A 21965-nucleotide genomic window follows, 5' to 3' on the forward strand; every position below is an offset into this window, starting at 1 on the left:
CAATCACAGCGCATCTTGAAGTGGGGTCGCCATATTTGTAGTCGCCCCTGTGTCTCTATACTCAAAAGGTAATCTCGCCTATCAGGCAGGGTGAAGGAGTCCGTTTCTCCGGAATGCTCTTGTATCACACAAAGATTTGGAGGACCCCCTGTAGTAACTATGATGACCCCCTTGGGGTCCCGGATCCCCTGTTGAAGACCCGTGGGATACAGGCTAAACAAGTTAAATTGGAAGCGATGACACAAATAAATTAGAAGAAAAAAAAGAGGAAAAAAAGAAACTGGAGCAGTATCAAATTGAAGCTGATAAATGGGTACTCTCTCCTGATTGGCTGAAATTGGCAACCTGCCGGTAAATGTACAGTATCTTGCTAGTTACTCTTCCTGAGTAATCTGCGCCCATCATTGCTGTCGAGCAGAAACCTTGTATCTCCATATTTCAACAGTTTTCTTTGTAAATTGCCCTACTTCGTCATACAAGAGTGTCACACAAAAGTCGTGAAAATAACGATGCAAGGCGCTGTGAGCTTGTAGATCGGTTATTTTCACTTAAACTAAAGCTGGTTGCACACTGCAATGCGATTTTTCGTTGCGTTTTGGAAATCCGAAATCTCGAGGCCAGGGAGAGAGAGAGAGGAAAGAGAGAGAGAGCAAGGGACTCTTTGGCGACAGCTGCAAAATTCGGATAAAATCAACCCTGGTCCGAAAATAAAAACGGGCGGTAGTGTGCAAAGTGCAAACGTAATTAACATAACGTGAGGTTGATTTTTGGCCCGAGAAACACAGCAGTGTGCAAATACCTTTACTGTACAAGGTTCCCACCTGTCGGCAACGATATGTTATTCTATTTTAGCTACTTTAAGTGTATTTTGATGCCAAGACTTTTGTAGTTTGACTAAGATTGTGAATTCAGAACATTTACAGTATTTATACACTGTGGTATGTGCTACTTTTACTGAGACTGAGTACTTCCTCCATCACTGTCACTGGTACGAGGCCACACTAGGCTTGAACCCAACACGTTGCACAAAATAAACAAACATACAGCTGCCTGTGACGTCGCTCACGCACGCACCCACGCACACACACACACACACACCAACCATTGTTAGCGTATTTCCCACACAGTTCTTCATTGAAAGCACACACAGAGTGATCATAATATGGTTCTGTGTCCATTCCAGCGTTTGGAGTTTTAAGAGTTTGCATCATACCACTTATACGGCCAAGTTTAGCCATTAAGGAGCTTTTGGTTCTTGGAATTCCTCTCAATCCCTACGGTTCAACGGTCATTCCCGTAACACAATGGAATGTTACAGGGCAGTTAAACTGATTTTGCACATGTTGAGGCTTGGCTGACTCAGTGAAAATAACTTGCATGTTTATTTTTTCTTCTTATCTGCAGGTGGAGGGAGCCAGTTTTGCATTGCTCATCGTGGCCTTCTGTCTCACGCTGGTCTTCCTCTACTTCTGGGGCGAAGCACAGAACGACTATAATGATTTTGACTGGTGGGTTGTGTGTCTCACACAACAGCCTATTGCAGGGGTTCCCAAACCTTTTTGTCTCAGGGCACCCCATAAATATCTTTTTAATCCGAGGCACCCCTACATTATAATTTTCACTCCCAGCACCTTATATTTATAGCATATCGTCGTTGTCGGGTGGAAACCTTGTATGTCCAAAAGCGTTTGTTTTGTATTTATCATCTATAAAATGTACTAAACTAGTGAAAACAGCAGATCTACAAGCACACATCGCGAGGCGTTGTGTGCTTGTAGATCGGCTGTTTTCACTAGTTTTGTGGGACAGTCTTGTATCATGAAGCAGGGCTTTGCTTTACCAAAAGACGTACACATTTGAAACTTGGAGACACGAGGTTTCTGCCCGACAGTGACGATATTTTAGTGATTATGTTGCGAGGAAAACATTGAGATAATAGCCATTTTGGTTAGAACTGACTGAAAACAACTTTGTACTTAAAATGATACTAAATATTTTTTCAAGTGTCCAAATAATTTCCAAATATTATCAAATTATCTCGCGGCACCCCTGGACTGCCGTCACGGCACCCCAGGGTGCCCCGTCACCCACTTTGAAAACCCCTGGCCTATTGTACTGTATATGTAGCCTATACTGTACATGCATGTGTATTTAGCCTCTCAGACCCATAACTTAGAAAATGTTGTTAGTATTGGATAGGAATTTGAATTTCATCTTGTATTGATGTGATCAAAATAACAATTCACCCTTTGTCAAGTCCCGCCCGTTGTCCCGCCCCTCTTCACACCCATTGGTTGCTGTGTCTTGTTGGGACACTCAGTGGGACACTCCATCCACTGCCATGTTAATGCAGTTGCTTCGTATTGTTATTCTGTGTGCAATTCTAATTTCAAACTTGGTTTCAGTAAAATAGAGCTGCTCAGTGGCAGTATAGTGACTCAGCATGTATTTAAATGTTTTTTTTTCTCCAAAAATTATGTTTTGGCAAATTCAACATAAAAAAGGCGGAACCGAGGCGGTACAAGGCAGATAGAGCCTGCTGGTTGGTCAGTCAGGGACCAACCAGAAGGCTAAAAAGGGTGAATTCTTCTACATTCTCTTATTGTGTAGACTTCTAATGCAGAATGTTTAACAATAATTTAACTTTTGAGAGTCCATTTGGTTTCATTTTACACTCAAGAGTTAAAGGCCTGTAAGTAACTCTCCATCGTTTAGCTGGGGACCACCTGAAACCCCCTCAAGGACCATTGGTGGTCCCCGGACCACTGGTTGAAAACCACTGATATGGCTTGGCAAAATTCATTGGTTGAAGAGGCACTGGAGTGTATCCGGACACCAAAGGAACCAAAACACATCTGAAAATAGTGTGCCTTCATCACGGTTCACATAATGACTGCGTCAGTGTTGATTTTGTCGACTAAAACTATGACGAAAAATGATTGTCGACTGCGTTTTTTCACTGACGAAAACGAAATAAAAACGAAATAAAAACTAAGCTGTGATGGCTAACTAAGACTAAATATATTGACAATTTTGTCAACAAAATAAAAACTAGACTAAAACTTTAGGGAGGGACTAGTGGAGAAGCGACTCATTTTATGTTTGGTTGCTCTCAGGTGTTGCATGCTGAAAATAGCAGATCTACAAGCTCACAACGCGTCGCGCTGCGACGTGTTGTGAGCTTGTAGATCGGCTATTTTCAGCACGCAACCAAGTGTAAAATCAGTCATTACGATGCCATCAAGGCCTGCCAAAATACATTTCAGTTGACTAAATCAACGGTAGATTTAGTCGCCTAAAATCTTATGATATTTAGTCAACTAAAAATAGACTAAAACTAAAACTTTTCAGGTGACTAAATTATGACTAAAACTAAATGTCATTTTATTCAAAAGACTATGACTAAAACTAAATCACAATTTGCTATCAAAAACAACACTGGACTGCGTACCAACAAAGGTCTTTATCCCACCTTGGCCACACATTGCAGCCCAACCTCGATTTGATAAGCTCAGGCAAATGCTCTGGTAATAATCTAGCCTATATAACACGTGGAATCGGAAATCGCCTTCGTACAACGCATTGAGATTTTCCATTGTATAAATTAATCACAATAATCCACTGCTATGCTACACATGAAAGGATTTGGTTAGAAAAAAGAAAAGCGGGTCGCGGGTCCCAATCCCGACGACCTTTGCTGGGTGTCACTCCACATCTCTCTCCCCATTTCATGTCAACCTACTATAATATACCTATCAATAAAGGCATAAAAAGCCCCCAAATATCTTAAAAACAAAAAAACAAACAAAAAAAAACATATTTTAGTTTTTGATAGAATTGATAGGTTTGAATCTTGTTTACTAGTCACTAGCAATACAGTGTTATAAAAGCTTTAATTCACAAGAGGCCATGATATAATCTGATTATACCACAGCGAATAATGTTTGAAGCCTTGTCCCCCTCATCCTCGTCTCTTGTCATTTACAGGTTTAACTTTGGGAACCTGGGCTTCTGGTTTCCTTGGTCTGTGGTGCTGCTGGTCATCGCCGCGGCCTTCTTCACCTACGTCACTGTGCTGACGGTCAGTACACTTGTGTCATTCATTTTATTTATTTCGTTTTTTGATGTAGTTCCTCCCCACACACATTTCCCATGTCACTGCTGTCGTATCCTACTGACTCACCTGCCAGTGAGGGGCAGCCACCGGGAGGACGTAGGATAGAGCCTTCGTCCTACTCCTCCCGCCCAACACTCCCCGCTGACAGGTGCCATCCCAGACTGTAGGAGTAGGCTACTTGCAATGACCAGTATCACCTCCCCTAACACAGGCCAATTGTGTTTGCATAATAGGAGTTCAAGAAGGACAATGAGCACAATGCTGATTCATAACTTTGAACATTGATACACGGTACTATTAAACCTATTTATCTCTTTAAATCTATGAAATGCAATCTTTGTATGTTAGTATGGTGATCTTCTTGCATGTCGTCGCCGTCGGGCAGAAACCTTATATCTCGGCATTTCAAATGAACGCCCTACTTCGTCGTCATACAAGAGCGTCACACAAAAGTAGTACAAAATAGCAGATCTGCAAGCTCACAGTGTGTCAGATCGCGATGTGTTATGAGCTTGTAGATCTGCTATTCTCAACATTTTACTTAATTTTTTCTATAAAAATAAGAAGGAACGGATTTTGCACATACAAGGTGTCCACCCGACAGTGACGATATCCTATGAGTGAGTACATACTGTAGACACAGTCAGGTCTCAGTGATCAGGGTCTCTCTGAACGCTCTGCCGTCAGTGTGAGAACGCCTTCCAAGGACTAAACCAAGCCTGCACACTACTCTGCTCCTAGCTGTCACTTCACTGTTTATATGCAACATTAAGAAAATATCCTGTTAGCCTTGTGCACTGAAAACGAGTGCTTTATCAAACACTCACTCAGGTTGTCAAACGCATGCGTCACCCAACTTGTTGTAGATAAGCTCTGTAATCACTGACTGGAGTCATAAAGCGCTGTACTGTACTGTACTGTACTGTACTGTACTGTACTGTACTGTACTGTACTGCAGGGGCGTCATTTGGGCCTCCTAGCTCAGGGATGGGCAACTTTGATGATGGCGAGGGCCGCTATATTTCCACCTTCACTCCAGACGAGTCCAGAGGGCCACATTGCATAATGCTATGTCCAACTTTGTCATTCTAGTATCTCATACAAAAGAAGCAAAAATAGCAGATCTACAAGCTCAAAACGCATCACGCTGCGATGCGTTTTGAGCTTGTAGATCTGCTATTTTTGCTTCTTTTGAATTGGAATCCTATTTTTTTTATTGGAATCCTAAAATGTAACATTTGGATTTAATTTCAAACTCATTTAGTTATATACTCATGTTAACATTATGAACCTAAATACAAATACATTGGACATGAAAAAAATACATTTTAATACTACTATACTAGTCATTAAGCTACTAATATAGACTGACGGAATTAAAGCAGGTCATGTTTGGAATTGTAACAGCTGAAATCAATAATATAGTATTCCGGTATTAACCAGCGGGCCGCATTAAGTGGAGGTGGGGGCAGCATGTGGCCGCCAATGTGTGTGTGTGTGTGTGTCGCTGCATGCTATATAGTAACTATACAGCTATCTGCAGCTCCTTGATAGATTGTTGTGTGGGGAATAAACACTCGAAACTGAAATAAAAATCACCCAAAAATCCGGACAAACCCCGAAAGATTACGCGTCTGCTGTGCTGCAGTGTTTCTCAAACGTTTTTATGTTAAGGACCCCAAATTGCCTCCTACAATATTTTACAAAGGACAATACATAGAAGTATTGATACCTTTACTCAAGCAAATAATGTGTGTACTTTATACTGTATCTCTCTTGCCGAGCCGTCGCAGTCCTCTGTGACTGTGTGTACTTTCATGTTGGAATGTGAGGTGTGTGTGTGTGTGTGTGTGTGTGGCGCTATGAGCAGGTTCATACAAGAGCGTTTTCGAGAGCGATTAGCTTAACATGACCGCTGGCAAGTGTGTGCGTGTGCGTGTCTGTGCGTGTCTGTGTGTGTGTGTGTGTGTCTGTGCGTGTATGCTCCTTTGACTCCGCTTGCAGTATGAGGCCGATGACCCTGCATTTTTGGTCTAGTCTGGGATCACTTCACTTTACGGGGTTTGATCCGGTCGGGAGCGGAAACCACTTTACGTCATGTTGTAGTCTTAGACGGACTACACTTTGGCCGGAACTATCAACCGGATTCAGTTTTAACCCAAAATATTCCCCTGCACCCAAGGATATACTTTTAGGGCCGACCTAATAAACACCTTGATGAGGCGTAGTTTTGCTTTCGAAAAATTCGTTTGGTATGTGCATCTTTTAATCCAACTCGTAGCGACTGGCAAGACTACGTAGGCTACTCCAGCATTTTAAAAGGGATTGGGGACCGGGAAACAAACGGGGGGAACTAAATCAAAGCGACGCCGCTTCTTCTAGTGGTTTCCGCGCTTTAGGCGGAAACCAAACGGTCTGTTGTGAACGAACACCAGGCTCTCTCCCGGGAGAAAGCCTGGTAGGCGAGGTTATTTTTGGTCTAATTTGAGAACCAGACATTGTGAGGATACCGTTCCTGTCCTTACAAAACACGTTAAAACACGTTTTCTTTTAGGATCTAGAGAACATGCTCCCTCCCATGTCTGTAGGCCAGTAGTGTAAAGTAACTAAGTAGATTTACTTAAGTACTGTACTTTACTTTAGTGTTTCCAATTTCTGATACTTTTACTTCTTCCACTGCATCTTGGATCCAAAGATTACTTTTACTCCACTATAAATATTTGAAAATTTTAGTATTATAAACCATACTTTAACCACTTTAGCCCTATTGTATGCCTAGCCCACTGAGCATTTTTAGGTTTATTAGTTGCCTATTAGTGGTGTTTTTATCTTCTACACCACGCGTTGAAAATCAGTGTTGTAAAGGTCTAGATTTGAATTTTTTTTAGTCGGCTATATTTACACTAGACGACTATTAGACCGCTAAAAGTCGGCTATATTTAGCTGTTAATGGCCGTCGAAAAGAAGGACATCGGTGAGGTTCAAACTGGTGAACTTCTGTTAACAAGACGAGGACTTTACCCCTGAGCCACCAGGCCTGTTACAATCAGGAGGGCGTTTGGCACCTATTAGTAAGTAACATCGCCTCCCACTGTTGGTTTTGGGTAATGTTTTTGAGTTTTCTGATAAATGCAAAGTAGTTGTATCGATGAATAGCTATATTAAAATGATGTTTATCTAATCAATATATATTGAATGATGGGGTTTGGGGAGAGAACTAGTAATAATAATAATGGATTGTATTTGTATAGCGCTTTTCTAAGCAAGTTGAGAACTCAAAGCGCTTTACAATGGTCCATTCATTCTTACATTGGGAAGTAAAGCGGCGAACATTTCTTTTCAAATCTTTTTATTATATTTTCACATAGAATAGCCCAGAGGCAGGTAGACAATCTCAATAAAAAAAGCATCATCACATGTAGATATCTGAGTACATCATTATAAGAGAGACCAAAACCCGACCCCTATCCCCCCTCCCCCCACCCTCAATCCCCAGGACGGTTGCACACCAGATTCGATAAAACAAGAAATAAGATAAAAATTAGTACAGAAAAAAGAGAGAAAATAAGAAAGAAGCGGAATAGATATTCAGAACTTGCTACGTGTTGGGTTGGTCAGAGCAGGTAAGCGCCACACTACGCCATTTGGATATTACGGTAGAACGTCATAAAAGGGCTCCAAGTCTTATAGAATTTCTTTTCAGAGCCAGCAATTGAGAACCTCAGCATCTCCAGCTCCAGACAGGACATCACAGTGCAAAGCCACTGATTAAGCCCAGGCGGGACAGCATCTTTCCATTTAAGCAGAATGGCACGTCTAGCAATCAATAACGTGAAGTCAACCATACGACTCTCTGTCCGTGTTAGGGGAAGACCCTCAGTTCCGACTGTACCGAACAGAGCCAACAGGGGGTCCGGGTCTAGATCACGGTCTAAAATGTTGGACAGTGTGTCGAATACGCCACTCCAGAACGACTGTAGCCGTGGGCACGACCAATATTGGTGTATAAGCGTGGCTTCACCGTTACATTTGTCACATCTAGAGCTCACGTTAGGGTACATGCTTGCAAGTTTGGCTTTAGAGATGTGGGCTCTATGAACTATTTTGAACTGTATTAGACAGTGGCGGGCACAGAGGGAGGATTTATGTATAGAGGAAAAAATTGAATCCCACTTTTCTTCCGATAAAGCGAGCCCAAGATCCCGTTCCCACTCAGCTCTTATCTTGTCCAATGGCGCGGATTTCAGATTGGAGATGGTGTCATATAGGATTGATATAGCGCCTTTTGTCGTCGGATCGAAAGATAAAAAGGTGTCTATGGGATTGGTATCGGGTTCTTCAGGGAAGTCGGGTATTACAGATTCCACATAATGTCTAACTTGGAAGAACCTAAAAAGGTCCGATCTAGGCAGGCCGTATTTCCTTGTCAATTGTTCGAAAGAGGCAAAACCCCTGTCTATAAACAGGTTCTTGAAATTTCTGATGCCTTTTCCACGCCAATTCCGAAAGGTTATATCATTTAATGACGGAACAAAAAAGTGGTTGGAGGCTACGGGGGTTAACAAGGAGAAATTTCCATAGTTATAGGTTCTCCTGAACTGAGTCCATATTCTCAGTGTGTGACGCACAACCGGATTAACTATCAGTTCAGGCAATGGCCGGCCCAACGGTGCACCGAGAAGGGCTGGGAGCGATAGTTCCCCACACGACTCTAGTTCTAAGTTAGTCCACTCTGGACGGTCACGGCAAAAGCAGTAATGGTTCCAAAAGGTTAGACAGCGTATATTGGCAGCCCAATAGTAATGACGGAAGTCAGGAAGTCCCATGCCCCCTTCTCTCTTCGCCCTTTTAAGTAAAGCCCTGCTCACACGTGGTTTCTTGTTCTGCCAAATGTGTGACGAGATAATTGAGTCTAGAGATGTAAAAAAAGACTTTGGAATGAACACCGGTACACATTGAAAGAGATATGTAAATTTGGGGAGAATGTTCATTTTGATTGAGTTAATGCGACCTGCCAGAGACATTGTAAGGGGTGACCACTGCTGTAATGATGTTTTAACTTGGCTTACAAGAGAGACGAAATTCTGCTGGAAAAGGTCTTTGAACTTACGTGTAATTATTGCTCCTAGATAAGTGAATTGAGTTCTCTCTACTTTGAGGGGGATAAGAGTGTAATCTAGGTTGGATGCAGCCTCGTTTGATGGAAATAGTATACTTTTAGTTAGGTTAATCTTATAGCCTGAGACACGGCCAAATTGATCCAGCAGGGACATAACTGTCGGGAGGGATGTCAGCGGGTCTGAAATATACAATAGAAGGTCATCCGCGTATAGGGACACCTTGTATTCTCTCTCTCCCCTCCGAACGAAAGCGGCGAACATTTGACGCCAGCGTCCTCACTTCCCACATTCACACACCAACGGTGGCAAGCTTGCACCGACCGACTCATTGGAGGCAATGTGGGGTTCAGTGTCTTGCCCAAGGACACTTCGGCACTTGGACAGGAGGAGCCAGGATGATCCGTGGGCGCTACCCCACGGTTCATTGGCCAACCTGCTCTACCTTCTGAGCCACAGCTGTAGTATGGTTGTGGGTGCCTACCAGGCCTAGAATTTCATCGTTTTAGGGGCAAGGCCACTTGGCCTTTGGTGTCCATTTTTTGAGGGAAGAAAGGCCAAATGCTAGGGCAGGAAGGCTGTTAAATAAAACAAGGTTTGGTCCATTGCAATACTTAATTGAATTAAACAGGTTAAACTTACTGCCTAAAAAAAAAAATATATATATATATATATATATATAGAGCGAGAGAGAGAGAGAGAGAGAGAGAGAGAGAGAGAGAGAGAGAGAGAGCAGTTTAGTTCAATATTACTAAACTATTTTTTGCTTTTTTAAACTATTTTGAAAAACATTTTTGAATATTTCAAATAGCTGATCTACAAGCTCACAACGTGCCGATGTACAGGGGTCATCACCATGTCAGCTTGTGACATACAAAATAACTGTCCAATAATTTTACAAAGAAATATGTATATCATATGACAAAATGGTTGAAATTTCGGTTCCTTAGTTTATTTCTTTTTCTCAGTTCTGTCTTCTGGAAATGTCTCTTCAAATGAAAGTTCTCTTTCTTCACCATCTTGCTGATGAGACACATACCGTTGTTTTGGGTTGAGATTGGCACATTTCCTGGGGCAATCTGCCCAGATCATGCATGTCACACATATCTTCTTCTTCTCTTTTTGTTTTTTTCTCTATTTTATTTTTATTTTGTTGCTGAGTGAGGTCAGCAGACAGTGATGTGAGTGAGATGAAAAAACCTGAGTGAAATTTGCCAATGTCAACCAGAAACATCGGTACTTGACAGAGCTCCATCCAGTTCCATGCATGCTACACAAATAAATAAGGCTGAGAATTCACTTCCTAGTAGTCAAATGATTTGTGGTTTGTCAGAAAGAGTCTTTCCAAGTTCCCTTTCTTCACTATAACAGCATAGTTTTTGCATTTCATAGTCCCTTCAAAAAATACTTTTTGCCAAACTCATCATTCTACTGATCTCTTGTCTCATTAGTTGTTTGTTTGAAATCGTAGTAGCTTAAACAGGTAACTCCAGTCAAATCGATATGCTGCCAGGGTCAATCCTGTGTTAATTCACATAGTGAACAAGTATTATATCGTCGTTGTCGGGTGGAAACCTTGTATCTCCAAGTTTCAAATGTGTACGTTCTTTTGCAAATTAAAGCCCTGCTTCATCGTACAAGGCCGTCACACAAAAGTAGTGAAAACAGCCGATCTACAAGCACACAACGCCTCGCGGTGCGAGGCGTTGTGTGCTTGTAGATCGGCTGTTTTCACTAGTTTAAATCATTTTTTAAAATGGTAAATGCAAAACGAACGGTTTTGGACATACAAGGTTTTCACCCGACAACGACGATATGTTGGGTATACAAAGTATTAGCAAACATTACTTCTAGCTGCCTGTCTTGTCTTGCATTGCATCCTCACCTGATGCAATATTGTAGCCAACACGACATATTAATCATCCCGACACTTTACCAGTCCCCAAAATAATTCAAACACATGCTTTATTATTATTATTATGATGAATATTTAGGATAGATTATGTAGACATGATAAACAAAATTCTAAATGTGCCACGGACATGGACAAGTCTTGGCACGAACAGGTTTGTCCGTGTACAGACATGTTGATGACCCCTGCCTGTAGATCGGCTATTTGAAGTATTTTAAAACTAGCCCTTACCCGTTCAAAGATATGAGCTCTGAAATGATGTGCAGTGTGTGGGTTATGGGGTGTGCACACACTATATGAGGGATGGAAAGTAACTTTAACTGGTGCTTACATGATAATATGTAGGAGCATCAATGTAAGAAATACCCGTTTCGTTTAATGGCTACAGAGATACTGTGTATACCGATCTGCATGATTTTTGGACAACATCTGTAACAGGGCCAGTCACCCCCCCCCCCCCCCACACACACACACACACACACACACACACACACACACACACACACACACACACACACACAGATGGTTAAACATGTTGCCTCATGCTAGATGCAGAATAGATAAGCCTCATGCTAGATGCAGAATAGATAGTAGATACACCATAAACATGCTAATATACAGCAAACGATTTGTGAAAGTGACAAACGGGCTTCACAGTTATGTTAGGTGTGTTCATATGCTAATGGTGATGCGATTTCAGATCAATTGCTCCAGGCACTGAGGAGAAACGCTGTTTCAGACACTCAGACAGACAGACAGATACCATGAAAATGCTAATATACAGCATACGATTTGTGAAAGTGACAAACGGGCTTCACAGTTATGTCAGGTGTGTTCATATGCTAATGGTGATGCGATTTCAGATCAATTGCTCCAGCCACTGAGGAGAAACGCTGTTACAGACAGACAGACTTTTGGAAAATTATATGTTTGATGTTTTCCAAAATATTAAAAAAGGTAAAGAGGTTTATAGGGATAAGGGGTAAGGCATGGACGAAAATAAAGCTGAGAAAGAGACACTGGTGTCTACATATTGACAAGACAGAGGAGAAAGTGGGACAGTCAGCTGGGGCATTAAGGCCACTGTGGCCTCAGGTCATGCCATGTTTTGGGGGGGCACAAGTCCAAACTGAGGGGCAACGACGGCCATGGCCTTCATGGCCTCCCTGAGATTCCTGCCCTGGTGCCTACCGAACAGGCACAACAATAGAAATTCACGTTGAAGGCACTCGCCAGTAGCGTAACACTTTTAGCAACGCACAGCAGCAGAAGGAAACATCCTTCCTCAGCATTTATTAGAGGCGGGTATGAAGTATGGTTTTCGGACAACATGGCTTGCATATGTCATGCACATCACAGGTTGAGATCTGTCAAAATTATAATATATTTTTATAGTGCCTGTCTAAGTACTAAAAAAGAAAAAATATACGTCAAAGTAAGAACAGAACAGTTAAATGGGGCAGGTATGAAGCTTTGTTTGTAATGTTTTACATGATGACCCAGATGAAGGACACAAGCTGAAACGTGTTGTTCCAGCCATAAAGTTGTTCTAACAATAAAAGTTGATCCATATACTACAGCGTTGCTGGAGTTTTGACCTTTTTAGACCAGGGGTCTGCAATGTTTTCAGGCCAAGGACCCCTTAGCTGAGAGAAACATGAAGCAGGGACCCCCTCTAAATATATATATAAATGTGTGATGCAGATTTTCATCGATTTCATAGACTCAGACTTGTTTGACAGCACTGTCATCAATCTATGTTGGATTCATATTAATGTGTATTTTCAGACATTTAACCGTTACACTTAAATCATTGATATGTTGTAAACCTGACCTTTGACTCCGTACTTGGTCTGCTCTTTTTTACCTCAACACCCAACCTATTTGTCGAAATTGTGTATTGTTTAAATATGTGTGGGTGCTATTTAAACACTCGCAAGCTGAATTTAATGTGATGTTTAAGGATGGGTTTAGTTTGTGGATGTAACTTTAAACGGTGTGTGTGTGTGTGTGTGTGTGTGTGTGTGTGTGTGTGTGTGTGTGTGTGTGTGTGTGTGTGTGTGTGTGTGTGTGTGTGTGTGTGTGTGTGTTCTATGCAGCTGCTTGCTGTGTGTTTGCTGTCAGAGGGTCAGAAGCTCTATTTACACTGGAGTCACAAGGTAACACCCATTTGTCTTGCATACAAACCACTGTCATGTTAAAAAAAAATTACGCTTGGGCAATAAATATATCAGTATTATTATTATTATTATTATTATTACCCATAATAATGAGATTTGAGATTAGATATTGTCCGGGATTCGTTATAAGGAATCAGTGTTGTCTTTTCCTGGTTTTAATCACTTAAAGGAGTAGTTCACCCCCAAAATGACTTTTTTTCTATTGATTAGTCACGCAATGGAGAGTAGAGTTAATATTTTTTGTTTTTTGTCACATTCCTAAGACAAAAATGTTATTCGAGTAAATTTACCCCCATTGATTCCGGATGGGGACCCGTTTCGAAACGGGTCCCCATCCGGGACGAATGGGGGTAAATTTATTATCACATTTTTGTCTTAGGAATGCGACAAAAAAATAAAAATATTATTGAACTCTAGTCTCCATGGCGTGACTAATCAATAGGAAAAAAAAGTCATTTTGGGGGTGAACTACTCCTTTAATTTGTCAGTCCTAAACCTTTTATGCCCACAGTTCAATGCTTCACGTGACATCACAATTATATCTAACTACAACTATTAATTTACCAAATGTCTGTCTGTCTGTCTGTCTGTCTGTCTGTCTGTCTGTCTGTCCGTCCGTCCGTCCGTCCGTCCGTCCGTCCGTCCGTCCGTCCGTCCGTCCGTCCGTCCGATTTCTGTCTGATTTACCCACATGACTAAACATTGCACAATTTTGGAGATGACTGACATCACTGATACGTCTGGGTTCTCCAACATTACTTCTGAGACTCCTAAACAAATCCCTCATATACTGTTCACAGCACCAATTCGGAGCACTTTAGGCCTAGAATTATTGAATGCTTTAATTATTGAAAAATAGCAGATATACAAGCTCACAGCACGGCACAGAGTGCCACCCTGCAAGCTTGTAGATCTGCTATTTTTTTGAATATATAAGTCTTTGAATATATCTTTTAAAAGCGAACATTTGTAACTAAAGTATTTGCTTCTGTGTGGTCCCTGGAACAACATGTTTTGAGATGGAGGTCCGTGGCCAAATACATGTCATTTTTGAAAAAGTTTGAGATTTAGGAGAAGGATTTAAGAGACATTTATAGAATCGGGTCAAAAATTATGACGTGCCCAAATGTTTACGATTTTTCAAAAATAGCAGATCTACAAGCTTGCAGCGCGGCACTCGGTGCCGTGCTGTGAGCTTGTATATCTGCTATTTTTTAATAGTTAAAGCATCAAATAATGTTTTAACCCTCAAATCTAAAGTGACACAGAGTTGCGTTCAGGTCTAAATGGTTAACCTCACTATAACTGTTCTGTTGTCAGATGGGTATACTGGTGTTAACCTCACTATAACTGTTCTGTTGTCAGATGGGTATACTGGTGTTAACCTCACTATAACTGTTCTGTTGTCAGATGGGTATACTGGTGTTAACCTCACTATAACTGTTCTGTTGTCAGATGGGTATACTGGTGTTAACCTCACTATAACTGTTCTGTTGTCAGATGGGTATACTGGTGTTAACCTCACTATAACTGTTCTGTTGTCAGATGGGTATACTGGTGTTAACCTCACTATAACTGTTCTGTTGTCAGATGGGTATACTGGTGTTAACCTCACTGTAACTGTTCTGTTGTCAGATGGGTATACTGGTGTTAACCTCACTATAACTGTTCTGTTGTCAGATGGGTATACTGGTGTTAACCTCACTATAACTGTTCTGTTGTCAGATGGGTATACTGGTGTTAACCTCACTATAACTGTTCTGTTGTCAGATGGGTATACTGGTGTTAACCTCACTATAACTGTTCTGTTGTCAGATGGGTATACTGGTGTTAACCTCACTATAACTGTTCTGTTGTCAGATGGGTATACTGGTGTTAACCTCACTATAACTGTTCTGTTGTCAGATGGGTATACTGGTGTTAACCTCACTATAACTGTTCTGTTGTCTGTCAGATGGGTATACTGGTGTTAACCTCACTATAACTGTTCTGTTGTCTGTCAGATGGGTATACTGGTGTTAACCTCACTATAACTGTTCTGTTGTCAGATGGGTATACTGGTGTTAACCTCACTATAACTGTTCTGTTGTCAGATGGGTATACTGGTGTTAACCTCACTATAACTGTTCTGTTGTCTGTCAGATGGGTATACTGGTGTTAACCTCACTATAACTGTTCTGTTGTCAGATGGGTATACTGGTGTTAACCTCACTATAACTGTTCTGTTGTCTGTCAGATGGGTATACTGGTGTTAACCTCACTATTACTGTTCTGTTGTCAGATGGGTATACTGGTGTTAACCTCACTATAACTGTTCTGTTGTCAGATGGGTATACTGGTGTTAACCTCACTATAACTGTTCTGTTGTCAGATGGGTATACTGGTGTTAACCTCACTATAACTGTTCTGTTGTCTGTCAGATGGGTATACTGGTGTTAACCTCACTATAACTGTTCTGTTGTCAGATGGGTATACTGGTGTTAACCTCACTATAACTGTTCTGTTGTCTGTCAGATGGGTATACTGGTGTTAACCTCACTATTACTGTTCTGTTGTCAGATGCGTATACTGGTGTTAACCTCACTATAACTGTTCTGTTGTCAGATGGGTGTACTGGTGTTAACCTCACTATAACTGTTCTGTTGTCAGATGGGTATACTGGTGTTAACCTCACTATAACTGTTCTGTTGTCAGATGGGTATACTGGTGTTAACCTCACTATAACTGTTCTGTTGTCAGATGGGTATACTGGTGTTAACCTCACTATAACTGTTCTGTTGTCAGATGGGTATACTGGTGTTAACCTCACTATAACTGTTCTGTTGTCAGATGGGTATACTGGTGTTAACCTCACTATAACTGTTCTGTTGTCAGATGGGTATACTGGTGTTAACCTCACTATAACTGTTCTGTTGTCAGATGGGTATACTGGTGTTAACCTCACTATAACTGTTCTGTTGTCAGATGGGTATACTGGTGTTAACCTCACTATAACTGTTCTGTTGTCAGATGGGTATACTGGTGTTAACCTCACTATAACTGTTCTGTTGTCAGATGGGTATACTGGTGTTAACCTCACTATAACTGTTCTGTTGTCAGATGGGTATACTGGTGTTAACCTCACTATAACTGTTCTGTTGTCAGATGGGTATACTGGTGTTAACCTCACTATAACTGTTCTGTTGTCAGATGGGTATACTGGTGTTAACCTCACTATAACTGTTCTGTTGTCAGATGGGTATACTGGTGTTAACCTCACTATAACCGTTCTGTTGTCAGATGGGTATACTGGTGTTAACCTCACTATAACCGTTCTGTTGTCAGATGGGTATACTGGTGTTAACCTCACTATAACCGTTCTGTTGTCAGATGGGTATACTGGTGTTAACCTCACTATAACTGTTCTGTTGTCAGATGGGTATACTGGTGTTAACCTCACTATAACTGTTCTGTTGTCAGATGGGTATACTGGTGTTAACCTCACTATAACTGTTCTGTTGTCAGATGGGTATACTGGTGTTAACCTCACTATAACTGTTCTGTTGTCAGATGGGTATACTGGTGTTAACCTCACTATAACTGTTCTGTTGTCAGATGGGTATACTGGTGTTAACCTCACTATAACTGTTCTGTTGTCAGATGGGTATACTGGTGTTAACCTCACTATAACCGTTCTGTTGTCAGATGGGTATACTGGTGTTAACCTCACTATAACCGTTCTGTTGTCAGATGGGTATACTGGTGTTAACCTCACTATAACTGTTCTGTTGTCAGATGGGTATACTGGTGTTAACCTCACTATAACTGTTCTGTTGTCAGATGGGTATACTGGTGTTAACCTCACTATAACTGTTCTGTTGTCAGATGGGTATACTGGTGTTAACCTCACTATAACTGTTCTGTTGTCAGATGGGTATACTGGTGTTAACCTCACTATAACTGTTCTGTTGTCAGATGGGTATACTGGTGTTAACCTCACTATAACTGTTCTGTTGTCAGATGGGTATACTGGTGTTAACCTCACTATAACTGTTCTGTTGTCAGATGGGTATACTGGTGTTAACCTCACTATAACTGTTCTGTTGTCAGATGGGTATACTGGTGTTAACCTCACTATAACTGTTCTGTTGTCAGATGGGTATACTGGTGTTAACCTCACTATAACTGTTCTGTTGTCAGATGGGTATACTGGTGTCTTTGACTTTCTCCATCGTAGCCACCGCTGTGCTGTCCGACCTCTGGAGCAAAGAGTGGACAACGCTGCTGCTCTCCTTTCAGGTGACTGACTCCAGTTTACACAGATTACAGTTTAGGCATTTAGCTTTTATCCCATTTAGGCCTAGAATTATTGAATGCTTTAACCAGTGAAAAATAGCAGATATACAAGCTCACAGCGCGGCACCGAGTGCCGCGCTGCGAGCTTGTAGATCTGCTATTTTTGAAAATATCGTGAAAATGTGTGCAAATCTTTGAATATATGTATTTTCAAAGCGAACGTTTGTAACTCAAATTTTGCTTCTGGGTGGTCCCTGGAACTAGATATTTTGAAATGGGGGTCCGTGGCCAAATAAATATCATTTTGGGGGTCCTTAAATGAAAAGGTTTGAGCACCACTGACATAGTTGTCTCTCAAGAACAGACTAACTGAGCTCCAGTTAAGTGAAAAGGACCTTTTCTTTGAAGATGGCTGGCCAGATTGCTGACATAGAAACATGGGTTTTTTCCAAAAATCTTTGAAGGATTCAAAAGACACTTATAGAATCGGGTCAAAATTCTAATTTTCACAATTTTTCAAAAATAGCAGATCTTGCGAGCTTGTATATCTGCTATTTTTGGAGCTGTGTGAAGCACAGGCTCCCTATACGTGGCTGTGTGGGTCTGTCTGTCTGTCTGTCTGTGTGTGTGTGTGTCTGTGTGTATGTAGTAGAGGTCTTCGGACCTGCCCGAGATCCGAAATTACCCGCGATCCGAACCGAACCGAGCCGGGTAACGGGGCCGTTTTCTAGCTTTTACCGCGGGGCGGGCCGGGGCCGGGGCCGTCTGCCCCGGTTCCCCGGGTATCTCCTGTTACCCGAGTGGAGCCGAGACAGAACGAGATTGAAGTGAAAGTGAACGCAACAACTGCACCAAATAGATAACGCCACACGATGGCACTAAAGATGCAGCATGTAATCTGTTGCATTGGTTGTGAGAACTGAGAAGTAGAACTCACTCAGTCACAACAACACTCACTGTATCAGTTGGATTGTTATTATTATCAAAGATATTAACGTAACGTTTTGGTTAACGGTTTACAATGGAGTTGTCATTGCGTGTTGTCATGCTCTGCAGAGCAAAATGGACACTCAAAGCAGAAAGATATAATGAACAACACATGCGACAGAAAACGATAGCATTAGCATTGGCTAGCCAAATAAGAAGGAATAAAAACATGGATTTATTTGTATTTACAAACTGTCCGCATTGACTTACTGGTCTGGGAAAAGATCATCTTTTGGCGAGAGGCACAGCGCCGCTGACAGCAACAGCAGCACCGTGGCGACGTTAGGTAAGAAATATGTCTGATACAACTCTTAATATAATAACGTTGGCATTCTTTCATTTCGGGGCGACAGGTTCGGGTCTCGGATCTCTCGTTCTGCTCGGGTATCGGATCCAATTTTTCTAATAACAGGCGGGGCCGTTCGGATCGGATCCATCACGTCTCGGGGCTGATCGGGTAACGGTTCTCAAATTCCAAATGATAGACGGGGCCATATGGGTCCGGGTCCGTTTCCCCCGGGTCCTTTTGGGTTCGGGTAGTTCAAATTGGACCCGTGAAGACCTCTAGTATGTAGCCTGAACTTCCTAAACTTCGGCACGCTACTAGTCCCACAGTTTTGCCACCACACACTCGCGCCATATGTCAAATCGACCGGCTTACTCGGGAATCGTGGGCTAGTAACTTGCTAAGAGAAAGGTTCAATAGTTTAATTGATATTAATTTATTAGTGAATTAATTTTCCCCATTGACTTATAATGGGAATCGCAAAAACTCACATTCAATTATTTGTCTCTCGCAAACCATAGGGGCTAGAGTTTCAAGACTTGGAGAGGAGGTTCATAATGATTTCAAGGATTAAATAAAAAATAATTGTGTCATTTGGCCGCATGGTGGCGCCATAACACCCCACTTTACGTTTTGGCCTGTAACTCTTGAACCGTAGGTCGGAAAATTAAAAATATTTTTTCCCTGGATTCCTTGGGTCATGACGCATCTCCCCATATAGGCCACGCCCATTTGCGCCATGATAGATTTTCCGCCATCTTGAATTTTCTCCAAAACACACTTTTTGCTCCTTTTCCTACATATTTTCTTCAAATGTCACAAAAATCGGTACACATGATCCACACACACACACACACACACACACACACACACACACACACACACACACACACAGCTCCACTTCACACGGGTGTGATTTTTTTTATATTTAAAGCATAAAATATTGCGTCATAATGTGTTCAGGACTAAATGGGTTCATCCAAAGCGATTTACACTAAGCCGGTAATACATCAATATGATAAGCAAGGTAATATGTCAGTACATCAACAACAATACAAGAAATGCATAGGAATATCAGTCTAGAAAAAATAATAATAACATAGGTAGACCACGCACCTAATCAGTAAAAACGATAAGCGTGATAATATCGTCTACCGTGATAAAAAATTCTCACGATAATCGTATCGTGGAGAGTTAATTTACCGTGAAATCGTCCTCCATCATGCACTGGGATCAATTCACCTTTCATTTGCCGAGCTGCATATCTGGAACCATTTAAGTAAATTGTTATACATTATTATTATGATAATACATGTGTACACAGTACACACTAGAACAGTCTGTACATTGCCAGGGAGGGAGCACATTCCACTAGAACACTACAATGTGACAGTGTCGCCTGGGCCTCAATTAATGGGCAACAACAGGATTTCAACACACACACACACACACACACACACACACACACACACACACACACACACACACACACACACACACACACACACACACACACACACACACACACATCCTGGTACAGCTCCCTCCTCCTATGTAGGCTATGTTTAAGTTGGGCTGCAGTACATGACATGTTTAAGACAGACTAACGCACACATCACATGCACAAACTTAGAAGATGGCATGCATGCACTGGGCATAAAAGCTAGCCCAGATCTTCGCACTTTGGTCTGGTGTAGCCAGTTCTGTCTGGAGCCAGTTCTGTGGAGTGTCAGCTCCCACCCTCTGTTGAACAGCTCTATGCTGGAGGGTTTACCATGGAAGCTACATCTGTCTAACCTACTACTACCTACGGTACTCCCCGTCTCTGCAATAAAACCAACTATTGATGAAGACAAATGACTGGACCTTTACATTTGTTTCCGTGGGCAGAGCCCCTCAGCCCCCACAATATACGACAATACGTACTTGATACAGTCTTTTTTTCACTCGACTTACTATAAGCAGGAAATACATCACAATAGCGTTGTGAGCTTGTAGATCGGCTATTTTTTGGCAAATGTTCCGCCCCAGGATAATGGATGTTGGGGTTATTTTGATTATTACGATAATATTGTAAATCGCACGCGCGTGCAAGACACCAGTCATGTTGCCATACCTTAGCAACAGGCATACATTTATTTTAAGAGGTACATTACATTTTTTCCCCCGTTTCTACGGTTTCTTGGGCTGGATATGGCAGCCGGAACGGTTGTTCAAGTGCAGCTAAACTTGGCATATACGCTATAGTAAACGTGCCACAATTAACAATAATGAATTGCACCTGTAACATTTTGTCAAGATAGGGAGAATACAAGTGTGGAGAATATCATTATAATACCTTGTTAAAGTGACCATTTTGTAAAATTTTGCATTTGTATTTATTTTACTGTAATTTAACAACATAATAACCAGAACAGATATGACAAAGAGACATTCATGGATTTATATTTGAAAGTAACTTTTATTTTCCCCCCTGGACCCAGGGTATGGCAGCTGCATACCCCTGCCATACCCAATTGACGCCCCTGTTGCCATAACTCTTATTTTGTTGTTTTTTTATAACCTTTACTCTTATCAGAGGTTGACACTAAGGTCTCAGAGGCACTTGCCCGTCGGTCAAGTACAAGGTCATGTTCTACTTGCCCAAAGGTCATTCCCACTTGCACGAAAAGTAAATCACCCATTATAAAATGATAGGCAAGAATTTAATTACTGCTCAATTTAACACTTATTTAGTTACTTTCTGGGGCTGTGCGATAAAAAAATGTCATACCTCAATACCTCCACCACTGACCTATGGCGCTCACCCCTTCTAACCGGTGGGTATATGTCTTTGTGTTCTGCATAGATAACGGCACCATATCTACATGTGGGGGGAGTTCTGTTGATGCTGCTTGTGACATGGCCGGTGGCGTTGCATTTCTTTCGCATGAACAGCAGAGGTGAGGGCTACAAACGGACAAAGTTTGGTAGAACCTTAAAGGAGTAGTTCACCCCCAAAATGACTTTTTTTCTATTGATTAGTCATGCCATGGAGAGTAGAGTTCAATAATATTTTTGGGTTTTTGTCACATTCCTAAGACAAAAATTT

General features: G+C 41.6%; 1 protein-coding gene across 1 annotated transcript in view; it reads left to right on the forward strand.

Annotated features, from left to right (window-relative positions):
* Positions 1 to 21965, forward strand: part of LOC308304151 (glycerophosphodiester phosphodiesterase domain-containing protein 5-like) — a gene marked incomplete at both ends in the record, with an annotated part of 39008 nt that overhangs the window by 2456 nt on the left and 14587 nt on the right. Inside the window, 5 exons of the mRNA XM_080748710.1 lie at positions 1405 to 1508; positions 3988 to 4081; positions 13246 to 13305; positions 17506 to 17604; positions 21723 to 21816. Of these exons, the coding sequence (XP_080604836.1) occupies positions 1405 to 1508; positions 3988 to 4081; positions 13246 to 13305; positions 17506 to 17604; positions 21723 to 21816 (451 nt within the window). The remainder of the gene's footprint in view (positions 1 to 1404; positions 1509 to 3987; positions 4082 to 13245; positions 13306 to 17505; positions 17605 to 21722; positions 21817 to 21965) is intronic.

Source organism: Nannobrachium achirus, assembly GCF_963921795.1.
Source record: "Nannobrachium achirus genome assembly, chromosome: 19".
Lineage (NCBI taxonomy): Eukaryota > Metazoa > Chordata > Actinopteri > Myctophiformes > Myctophidae > Nannobrachium > Nannobrachium achirus.